General features: G+C 55.3%; 2 protein-coding genes across 4 annotated transcripts in view; one reads left to right on the plus strand and one right to left on the minus strand.

Moving 5' to 3' along the window:
* The window catches only part of PRCC (papillary renal cell carcinoma (translocation-associated)), a 34,851-nt gene extending 33,719 nt beyond the window's left edge, over positions 1-1,132 (plus strand). For both annotated transcript variants that reach the window (XM_008049794.2, XM_021708434.1), the window contains one exon: positions 699-1,132. In XM_008049794.2, the coding sequence (XP_008047985.1) occupies positions 699-785 (87 nt within the window). In that variant the 3' untranslated portion in view covers positions 786-1,132. The remainder of the gene's footprint in view (positions 1-698) is intronic.
* Positions 1,133-7,027: 5,895 nt separating this feature from the next.
* SH2D2A (SH2 domain containing 2A) overlaps positions 7,028-11,122 on the minus strand; it is a 9,669-nt gene continuing 5,574 nt past the window's right edge. For both annotated transcript variants that reach the window (XM_008049795.1, XM_008049796.1), the window contains exons 6-8: positions 9,530-9,694; positions 9,076-9,363; positions 7,028-7,195 (exon numbers count right to left, since the gene is read on the minus strand). In XM_008049795.1, coding sequence (XP_008047986.1) covers positions 7,028-7,195; positions 9,076-9,363; positions 9,530-9,694 — 621 coding nt within the window. The remainder of the gene's footprint in view (positions 7,196-9,075; positions 9,364-9,529; positions 9,695-11,122) is intronic.

An 11,122-nucleotide genomic window follows, 5' to 3' on the forward strand; every position in this document is an offset into this window, starting at 1 on the left:
GAGGTCTTGCCAAATTGCCCAGGCTGGTCTTAAACTCCTGGGCTCAGGCAATCCCTCTTACCTTGGCCTCCCAAAGCGTTGGGATTATAGGTGTGAGCCACTGCACCTGGCTTCCATTTTAATTCTGTCAGAAGACACACCAGAATTCTTGTCTTTAATCTTCTTAAACCTTGATAGCTCCCCAAAGAGATGATATATATATATATATTTTTTTTTTTTGCTTTCTTTTTTTTTTTGTTTTTTGAGTTGGAGTCTCGCTCTGTTGCCCAGACTGGAGTGCAGTCTGGCCGCTCCCGGCCACCGCAGCCTCGACCTGCTGGGCTCCAGCGATCCTTCCGCCTCAGCCTTCCGAGTAGCTGGAACTACAGGCACGCGCTACCACGCCCGGCTAATTTTTGATTTATCGTAGAGATGCAGTCTCGCCAAGTTGCCCAGGCGGGTCTTGAACCCGCGGGCTCAGGCAATCCACTCACCTCAGCCTCCTAGAGTGCTGGGATTACAAGCTGAACCACTGAGCCCGGCTTTTTTTTTTTTTCTTTCTTGAAGTCCTCCCCTTTTACTTGAGTAGGTCTTTCGAGAAATTTACTAATTAATTGTTTTGATGGGAGAAAGACTTTAAGTTGGGAAGATCACAGAGGCAAAAAGTAGCTGTCTCAGAATTCCAGGTTGACTCCCCCCTACCCTCTTCCTCGCCACAGGCTAAGGAGCGGGAGCTGGAACTGAAGAACACCTGGTCAGAGAACAAGCTCAGCCGCCGTCAGACCCAAGCCAAATATGGATTCTAAGGCTCTGGAACTGCTTGCTCCCGGGATCTGCCAGCCCAGCTGGCCTGGCCTCCAGCTTCACCTCTGGGACCCCAGCTGCTCTAGGCCCAGGATCTCTTTCCCTGAGGACCCAGCCCTCGCCTCTGCGAGAATGAACACATTTGATAGATTTTTCTTAACAAAAGTTAGAAATTCAGCTCCTGGGTGTCTTGGAGCTTGCAGACTTGAGTGATGCCTCAGAAGGGGCTCTGCGTTCTTGGATGGGAGTTTTGCTCCCTGTCAGGTGTGATGAAATGTTGAAACCACCCCCCACCTTTTTTTTTTTTTAAACCAGGGATGTCTGTTGAAATAAAACATTCAGTCTGACAGATGCTGCCTGCCCTGTCCCCGAATTCTCAGTGTTTACCTTGTGCAAGCACCCTCCACAGCATCCTGAGCTGCCTTGGTGATCACTTTGCTTTTTTCCCTCTCCACCCACCATGTAGCTGGGTTCATGGCCATGGAAGACCTTAGGAATTACATGCACCATTTTGTGTGGGGCAGGATGATTTCAAAGTGGCCTGTGATCCCAGTATGTAAAGTGTTGCAAATCTCTGGAGACTGGAGGGAGTCAGAAGGTTCTTTCTGAGGCCTGAAAGAACTGTTAGACATAACATGCCATTCAGCAGAGGTAAATGCCTGTCCCTAAAGAGGACTCAGATTGCCACTGAATCTGAATTCAGTGGTAGTCATTGGCCTGGACTGGTCTGGACGCTTCACAAAGAGTTGGGGGCTAGACTGATATCCTGGGAGACTCCTAGATCCCTAGCCTTTGCTGGGAGAGGAGCGGCCAGGTCTCTGGACTTCAGTTAGATGTAGGGCACTGGGATGCCCAGCAGTGACAAGACAGATAGCATGATTTCCTCCTCTCGGGGCAAGGGTGGTCACAAAAAACGGGATGCAAAGCATCATGCAAGAGGATTGCTGAGGGTTCTAGGGTTCCAGTGGGACTCAGCTGCTGTGGTTTCCTGCAGAACAGCGCTGAAGAGACTCCTACAGGAGCCCTGGTTGCCAGGTGGCGGTGCTGTTGGCCAGACTCAGACTCTTGATCCACTGGTGCAGGGAAACCCAGGGCAGGACTCTTGTTTGGCAGTCCTGGTGACCAAGGCCAGGCCAAGGCCAGAGGGGCAGTTTGAAGAGGTGGTGGTGGAGACTTGGGATGGGAAGGAAGAGGTAGATGTGAAGAATCTCGCCATGCTTCAGGTTTTATGTGCTGGGGTAAGTTGAGTCTGTTTCTCATTAAGCACAGAGGAGGGTTTCATCACTTACAGGAAAACCACCTGCTTATCTGAAATCTGACCTAAATTCAGGTTGAAGCCAGACAGGGTTCCTGCGTCCCACAGGGACACTCGGGCTGGAGTTGCTCAACTCTGCATCTAGCTGAGCCTTCAGCAAGGAACACCTGCCTCTATCATACACTCACTGTCCACAAGGCACTGGGGGGCCAGTGCTGAGATCTGCCCCCTGGGGTGTCCCAGCTGGTGAGGCACCTCAGCAGAGCCCAGAAGTCTGAGACCCACTGAGTCGAACACTTACTTTGCTGCGCCTGGTTGCAGATGCAGCCCGTCCCACCTGAGCTGCCACACTCTGGGACTCAGTCGTTCAACTTTCTCATTGTAAGTTCTACTTCATAATGGAGCTGGAAGTGCTTGGGACTGGGAAGTGAGGGGTGGGGAGGGAGAGCTCCAGTGTCTTCTGGGAGTGGACAGGATTTGGCTAGATTGTTTTCTTTTTTTTGAGTCGGAGTCTCACTTTGTTGCCCAGGCACGCTCATGGCCACCACAGCCTCAATCTGGTGGGCTCAGGTGATCCTTCTGCCTCAGCCTTCCAAGTAGCTGGAACTACAGGTTTGCACTACCACACCCGGCTTATTTTTTGGTTTATTGTAGAGACGAGGTCTCACCAAATTGCCCAGGCTGGTCTCAAACCCCTGAACTTAGGCAATCCTTTTGCCTCAGCCTCCCAAAGTGCTGGGATTACAGGCTTGAGCCACCATGCCTGGCCTGGGCTAGATATTTCTAAGGGTCCTCTTGCCTCCCACCTCCTTCATTTCTTCTCAAGTAGTCTTAAGTCACAGTTTCTCTTAAAAGCCACTTTTAGTTCTACCAAAGATGGCATTTTTTTTGGTGGTTGGAATTTCCTGTCACTGACAAAGAAAATGAACAGACTTCATCTGGGAGGACTTCCTGGAGATAGTAGCCTCATGTTCTGATAAAACAGGAAAAAGACAGGGATGAAGGAGACACAGAATGACACTCGGTTAAAATTGGCATGGCAGCAACAGCCAAGGGGCAGAAGGAGGCAGGGGATACAGAGGGCCCTGGAAGATGAAGGGGTGGGCCAGAGCTTGGGTAGGCAGTATTGCATGGACCAGGGTGGAGCTGAGGCAGCTGAGGTCAGACTCAGAAACTGCACAGGGTTGGCCAAGTTGTGATAATGAGGGTATTCCAGTGTCGGTAATGCCACTGCCTCCCTAGGAAGGGCTCAGCAGGTCTCCACCCCAGCTGGAAAGCTGAGCTTGCTGTCTAAAAGCCCCAATAGCCGGGCTCAGTGGCTCAGCCTGTAATCCCGCGCCTTTGGGAGGCTGAGATGAGTGGATTGCCTGAACCCGTGGGTTGGAGACCCGCCTGGGCAGCGAGACCTCATCTCTACAATAAATCAAAAAATCAGCCGGGTGTGGTAGCGCATGCCTGTCATTCCGGCTACTCGGAAGGCTGAGGCGGAAGGATCGCTGGAGCCCAGCAGGTCGAGGCTGCTGTGGCCGGGAACGGCCACTGCACTCCAGTCTGGGTGACAGAGTGAGACTCCAACTCAAAAAAAAAAGCCCCAATATAGTGGAGGGGCTGATTAAAGTTCTGTGGGGCCTGCGCAAAGTGGCAAGGATGCTGGAACACTCAGGGCTGCGTGCCCCTATCTCTCCTCTTTTACTCCCTCACCCTCTAGGTTCAGTTTGCTTTCAGGTGAGGATGGGGCGGGGACTCTGATGACTGGCCCCCATCCCTCCCCGCTTGGTTTCGTGGGATTGTGCTGTGGAATTGGGACAGCTGAGGCCTGGGAGTTACAACTTTCAGCCCCCCTGCCCCTGAGCCAGTTACAGGTCACCTTCCTGAGACCGTCTACTGTATCGGTTGAGGAGCAGACAGGATGAAAGGGGCAGCTTAGCGGGGACTGGAGCAGGGGAGGGCCCTGGGGTCAGCAGCGGGGCTGGAGGGACTGGGGCTGAGGACAGAGCTGGACCTGCAGTGGGGGCAGCGTTCTTGCTTAGCAAGGCCTTCCTGAACTCTAGTGGGGACCTGGGGCTGGGGGTGAGAGACTGCTTTTGCAGATCTGAGCATGCTGAGCCAGAGAGGCCCTGCCTGGAGGAGGGAGGCAGGAGGGATGGAAGGACCACTGGTAGGTAGAGTTGGCAGAGAAGCACCTTCCCCTGGCGTGAGTGGAGTCTCTGGGTGGGGAGGAGGAGCAACCTGCTCAGCATCATCGTCCCAGTTCCCTCTCCTTGTGCAAGTTCCTCCTCCTCCCTACTGAGGTCTCCGCAGGTCTAGCCCCCAGCTTGCAAGCGAGGTCAGCAGGATGGTGCAGGGCTGCCCCCAGCTGAGGGGAAGGGCTGGTCGGCCACCATGCTCAGGGCTGGCCTGGGAGGGGCCCTGTGATATCAGGAGGATCACTGCATTAGGAAGCCAAGACCTGGGTCCTGGGCCTGTCTTCAGCCTCCCGTCACCTCCCCTTTCTAGACCTCGTTGCTTCCTCTAGTTGAACCAAAAAGTCTGTCATGACAGGTCTCTGAAGACCTTTCCAGCCCCAGCAGTGGTGCTTTTCAGAGCCTTCACGCACATGGTCTCATCTGGACAGGAACCTCCCTGTGTGCCCATGAGGAGGCCATATCTCCAATCTACAAGGAATGGGGAGAGCGGTGGCACAGAAAAAGGGCTGCCCTCAAAGGCCACACAGCTGGTTGGCAGGGTGCCATGACCAGACCCCAGGGTATCACCTGGATTCTCGCACAGCCCCTTTGGTGTGTGTCCCCAGGCTGGATGGAGGAGCTGGAGGAGGAGGGAGAGAGTCCCTGGGCTCCGCCCTGCCCCTGTCTTACAGGCTTGGCTCCTCCACTAAGTGGTCACTGGGCATTCTGCGCCCCCCCTCCATTGTACCCTAGGGTCTGCGGAAATCCTTTTCCAACTTTGACCTCTTGCCAGCCTTCTGCCTCCTCTCCCTGCCATAGGAACTAGCCATGAGGCAACTCCCTGAGGCTCACCCAAGACCTTTCTGCAGCAAAGCCATCTGCTCCCCTTCCCTCCCCTCCTCGCCTCTTGCTCAGGAGGGTGTTCAGACCTGAGGTCTAAACAAAAAGGAAGTGGAACCTAGCTCTGTTGACTCAGCAGCCATATTTCTCCTTAAGCTGATTAGCACTGGAGTGGAAAGGAGGGCGCTGGCCAGTCACTGGAGCTGGCGCCTGGGCCCACGGGGGTGGTGTGTGCTGGGTGGTGGCCGCGTCCAGGGCCTAGGGACCATGGCTGGAGGAAAGGGTCTGGAGGCTTTTTGTCTCAGGCAGGCGTGGGGTGCCCTGGCTGGAACAGGGTCCCTGACAGGCACTACCTGCCTCAGCTAAGCTCTCAGGAACGGGTGTGCAAGAACAGGCTGCACAGATAGGGCCACGGAGGACCCAGGTCTGAGTGGCCTGCTGGGGCATGCTCTGCTCTGAGTCCTCAGGAGGATCCAGGGGCAGATATGCCCTGTCTCAGAAAGCCCCCAGTCTGAGACCAAAGTAAGACCAGGCACACTCTTCCAGGTGGCTGGAGCCGAGTGGAGAGCTTGGCCCAGGAGCAGGAGGCTGGCCCTGAAGTGGATCTGGGCAGAGAAGAGGGGAAATGTCACAAGGGGGGGTGGGGGAGAGGGGTCTAAGCCCAAGAGGTTAAGAAGACCTGAAAGACCTGGTTCCGCTTCTGGGGGAGGGGTCCCTGTCCTCTGAGGGGCTCACACACACCTCCTCCCAAGTCCAGTGCCTGGCAGAGGGGCTGGGGAGGAGCTGAAGGGGCCATTCCTCACCTGCTCCCCTCCCTGCCCCGGCTCTGGAGACAGCCATTCCTGCTTGACCCAGCCCAGCGAGGGAAGGAGCACTTGGTAGAGGTCTGCATCCCTTGTCCAGGTGTCTCTCAAGCTTCAGGCTCCACTGTCCCCACTGCAATGGCAGTTCAACCACCTGCCTTCCAATGTGAAAGAGGAAAGTCAGAGACAGAGACAGAAGGAGCCTGGAGGACTGGGATCCCTGTAGGGGGAGGCGGCTGGTGATGATTTATTAGCCAGACAAGAATCAACAAACAAGTTCTAACATCTGTTCTCACCAAACCATTCCTCAGACAACAGCAGCATTGGACCAGGGCCCAGACACCAAGGCTCAGAGGGCCAAGGGAATGACTCCAGGAGGAGAAACCAGGGCAGCGGGAGCCAGCAGGGCCCTCCTAGCACATTTCCGTGTTGTTTTAGAGGATTGCCAAGCACTAAGCCATCAGATTCCTGGGGACTGTCAGGAGGGAGCCAGTGGCTGTGCCCCTAAGAAGAAGCAGACTGCACACTTTGCTTTTCTGACCTCCAGGCTTCTTGGGGGGGAGGACAGACCTGTCAGAGGGACGAGGTTAAGCTGCGATCTAGACAGAACAGGGCACCCAGCCACCAGGCCCCTGTGCAGCAGAACCCTGGAAAGCAGCCAGATTTCCTGTCTGAGGAAATCTCTGAAGTTTCCTGTGGAGAAGAGTTCATGGATGTGGGGTAAGGAACAGTGCACGAAGCAGGGCGGTCAGGAAGGCTGGGTTCTAGTCCTTGACCTTGGCCAAGTCACTGTGCCTCTCTGGCTTTGTTTCCTTATCTGCACAGTAAGGGAGCTGGGCTTGATCTGTAAGGGCAAATGAAATGCTGCTCATTCTCCCTCCCTCCCTCACCCGTGGCAGACATCACTAATCAATCATGGTGCTCTTTTCTGCTGAGTTCAGATATGACCTTAACATCCTTTCCAATGCTGCGCTCTAGGCAGCCACGACCAATGGATTGGAGTTGGCATGCAAGATGACACCTCTTTGCCATCCTTGCAGCAGATGATGGCTGAGGTCCTTTGCAGCTTTGATCACCTATGGTTTGTTCCATCCACATTTCCTGAGAAGGGCGCCCAGGTGTGTGTGAAGGTCTCTGGACCTGATGTTCCAAGTTATCCTCCCCTAGCTCAGACTCACCACCTACTGAGGAGGCTCAAGGGGGAGGCATGCCTGTCCTCTGTCCTGAAGCACTTGTCTAGAAAGATTGTGGGGCAGGGTGTGTCTCCAGGTGGGTGGAGGCTGGTGGGGCAGAGGAGGGCCTTGTCCAGTCACAGAGTTCTCAGAATGCAGCTGTGGGCCACCAGGATTCTGCAGAGAGAAGGACAATCCTATGGTACCCTCTGCCTCTTAGGCCTACCTGGGGTCTCAAGGACAAAGTACCTGGCCTTAGCAGACATTGGCCTCCAGAGAGGGGTCTAAACCCCTCTCATTCATTCATTCAACAAACATTTCCTGAGCACCTTCTCTGTGCCAGGCGCTGAGCTGGATGCTTTGGAATCAGAGGTAAGTCCCAGCCCCCGCCCTCAGGTAGCTCACACTCTACTAGAGAAGGAAGGAGGTGGAGGGAGATGGGATGAGACAGGTGGCCTCTGTGGCAGGTCAGGGAAGTCTTTCCAGAGGAGGAGAAGGGAAAGCTGTTCTTTTTTTTTGAGTTGGAGTCTCACTCTGTCGCCCAGACTGGGGTGCAGTAGCTGCTCCTGGCCACCGCAGCCTCGACCCGCTGGGCTCCGGCGATCCTTCCGCCTCAGCCTTCCGAGTAACTGGAACTACAGGCGCACGCTACCACGCCCGGCTCATGGGAAAGCTGTTCTTAAAGGATGATTAGAAGGTTGTGGACAGTGAGAGGATGAGATTGCAGGAAGCTGCTATAGGCTGGGCCGGTGGGTACAAACCTCAAGAGGCTTGAGATACTTGGTGAGTTTAGAGAAAAATGAATAGTTCTAGAGTATGAAGCAGCTGGTGGTGAGCTAAGGAGTGGGACCCCCACTCCCACTCAAGTATGGAAGGCCTCACAGGCCAGGCAGCTGCTTCAGAAGGACCATTCTGGCTTCCTTGGGTCAGAGTGGATCAGAAGTGGCAAGAACGGGGTTAGGGGACCAGTTAAGAAGGTCCTGGAAAGGCCAGGCATGGTGGCTCACACCTGTAATCCCAGCATTTTGGGAGGCCAAGGTGGGAGGATTGCTTGAGTCCAGGAGTTCGAGACTAGCCCAGGCAACATAGCAAAATAGTAAAACCTAGTCTCTACCAAAAAAACAAAAATACACACACACACACAATAAAAAAAAAAAAGAAGATGGTCTTGGAAAAGTCCTGATGAGAAATGATGGGAGCTGGAACTGGGGAAAGGACAACTCCACTCAGGAAAAGAGCCAGCAGGAATGAGTGGCTTCTGTAGAGGTGAAGAGGGAGGTGGGTGTTGAGGGAGCCCTGGGACTCTGGCTTGCCAAGCTGGATGGCGGGAGGGTTATCCATCAGGATGTGGAATGCTGAAGGAGCAGTCTGGAGGACAAGGGTGAGGGCAGTGTTGGTTGTGCTGAGTTTGATGGGCCGTGGGACCCAGGGGAGTTGAGCAGAAGTCTGGAGAGAAGTCTGGATGGAGACATGGCAACATCAGCTCTAGAACAGCAGTATGGCAGGGGTGGGTGAGTGAGCAAGCAGGCGCAAGGGCTGAGGGGGAGCCTGGGGCACCGGCAGGAAGGGGGAGTGGGGAAGAGCCTGAGGGGGCCAGAGGTGAGGGAGAGGGTGGGAGAGGCCAGCGGTTCTAACCCGTCACATGAGATGCAGACTTGAACAGGTCAGGAGAAGACCGGGGGCGGGGGGGATGGAAGAGGGAGGGGGGGAGTATGCAGGAGGCTGGGCGTGCAGACACCCCTTCCCCTGAGCTCATCTGAGATGACACAAGGGGAAGGCTGAGGGGGTCCCTGCCTGAGGACTTGTGTTTTCTCTGTGAAATAGGAGGGGGTGGGGCTTGACGCAGGTGGGGCCGGCCTGAGTGACACGGGGAGAAGAAGGAGCACCCTGGACCTGGAAGGCGGTGCTGGCAGCCTGGACTGTTCTGGCTTTCCTGCATCATCTCAGGCCGCTGGCTTTCACGCTGACCCAGGCATCAACCCGAACACCTCCACCTTCCCCAATCTAGCCTGCAGGGAGGCCTTCTGCGACTAGCCTTTCCTCGCACCCCCATTTACCTGGCCTCCTGGGACAGGCCTGGACCGGCACTTCCGTAGAACAGGGTGCCTGAGGAGGGTCAGCGGGCCCTCATCTTCCACCTCGGCGTAGATGTTGCTGGGGGCTTCCCCGGGGCTGCCCCGGCCCATGGCATAGAAGGCTATGGATTCATCTGGCTCGTGGTAGATCGGGCTGGCGGGCTTGGGTGGCGGGGCCGGGCGGGATCGTGGCAGGGGGCCTGTGTAGACTTCAGGGGGCAGCTGAGGTTTGGTGGGGATGGGAGGCTTGGGCCTGGGCGGCTGGGAGGGCTAGAAGACAAGTTGAGGTCAGGAAAGTCCAGCGAGCTGGACCGCAGCAGGAGCCAAGTCCCTGCCCGAGCCTCCCCTCCCTTTAGGCCCCTCCTCCTCCTCCTCCCACCGGCCCCTCCCCTCCCCCCAGTTCTCTCCCCCTCCCTCAGCCCCTCCAGCCCAATACCTCCTTTGGCTCCCAGGTGCCCTCTTTCTGGGCCCCCTCTTTTTGCGTTGGGGCTGAGGCCTGCCCCTGTTTGATAACAGGGCTGTACTGGGGGCTTAGGTCATGGCTTTTGCTTCCGGAGTCTGGTTCTTCAGTCCTCAGGGAAAGCCCTGCAGGCTCAGGAGTCTGCTGGGCAAGAGGGAGGCCTGAGGGATTTGGTGCAGGTGGGCGCAGGGTGGGGGTGAGCAGGTGATCCAGGAGGACAAGATAATGTGGTCCAGGTGAGGGAAGGGATGGGGGACGGACACAGAAATCTGGCCTGGGCTGGGTTCCCTGTGTGAGGAAGAGGGGACAGAGATGGCTGGAAGACCAAGGGATGGATGGAGGTGGGGTAGGTGCTGGTCACAGGCAATATCTAGCATTAAGCTTGATTTCATCTGGACACAGGGCCCGGCCAGTCTCCCTTTGTGCCTGTGGTTGTAAAAATGCAACACAGCTTTAGCATAAAAATGATTGGCGTGGGAATTGGTCTCCAAGACCACTGTGCATGTGTTACGTTTGCAGATTTGAGAAGCTTAATTTCTGGAGATATAAGCTGACAGTGAATGTGTACTGCAGGCTTCATGGGTCCAAATCAGAATTCTTGTCCCTGACCCAACTCCTCCTCTCAGCATTTTCTTCATGAATAAAAAGCAGCACCTCACTCCACTGTCCTGACAGCATCTCAGGAGCCAGCATGACCCTCCACCTTCTTCCTATGATAACTGAACACAACTCCTGCTCCTTCCACCGCCTAAATGCCCTTCACATCTGCGCGTTTGCTTCATGTGCACGCCTGGTGCCTCCTGCAGGCTCCCCTTCCTCCCTGCATTCTCTAGTCCTTCCACTCCATTCTCCAGTCTTCGGAAGGGGGGGTCTTACAGAAACAGCCCTAGCCATCCTTCAGTGGCTGCCCGGAGCCCTGGATGAACCAGGCTCTGGAGAGCTTGAGTGACAGGACTCTGTGAGACCCGGGCATAGGCCCTGGACACGACAGCTAGCTCTGCCTTCAGCTGTCCTGGTCCCAGTGGGTTTCCACTTGCCCCCAGACTCCCTGCACCCTGCTCCCACTACTTGGGAATCTTCAGCCCAAGGCACAGACCCCATTTCTCTGAACCGACTCCAATCAAGTTCCATAAAACTGTTCTTGTCTAGGTCACCAATGGCCTCCTTGCTGTTAAACCCAATGTCCACTCCAACCCATTGCCCCTCACTCTTCCTTGACTCACTTTCTTTGCATGGCTTCCGGAGCGGCTTCCCCCCTTTTTTGCTTTTCCCTCTCTGACTGCTCTTTTCAGTTTTCTTTGAGGTGGATGTTTCTGCAAACTCTAAGAGCTGGGAACTTGGGCTTCATTTCTTTTCCATCTACACTGACTCTTGAGTGAGATTTCACCCCTCCTGAAGGCTTAGAGTCCATCTAAGGTTGGGCATGGTGGCTTATGCATGTAATCCCAGCACTTTGAGAGGCCAAGGCAGGAGGATTGCTTAAGTCCAGGAGTTGAGAACAGCTTGGGCAACATAGCGAGACTCTGTCTCTATAAAAAAAATAGGAGGCCGGGCTCGGTGGCTCAGCCT

The sequence above is a fragment of the Carlito syrichta genome, unplaced genomic scaffold (assembly GCF_000164805.1).
Source record: "Carlito syrichta isolate Samal-C Ts95f unplaced genomic scaffold, Tarsius_syrichta-2.0.1 Scaffold136919, whole genome shotgun sequence".
Lineage (NCBI taxonomy): Eukaryota > Metazoa > Chordata > Mammalia > Primates > Tarsiidae > Carlito > Carlito syrichta.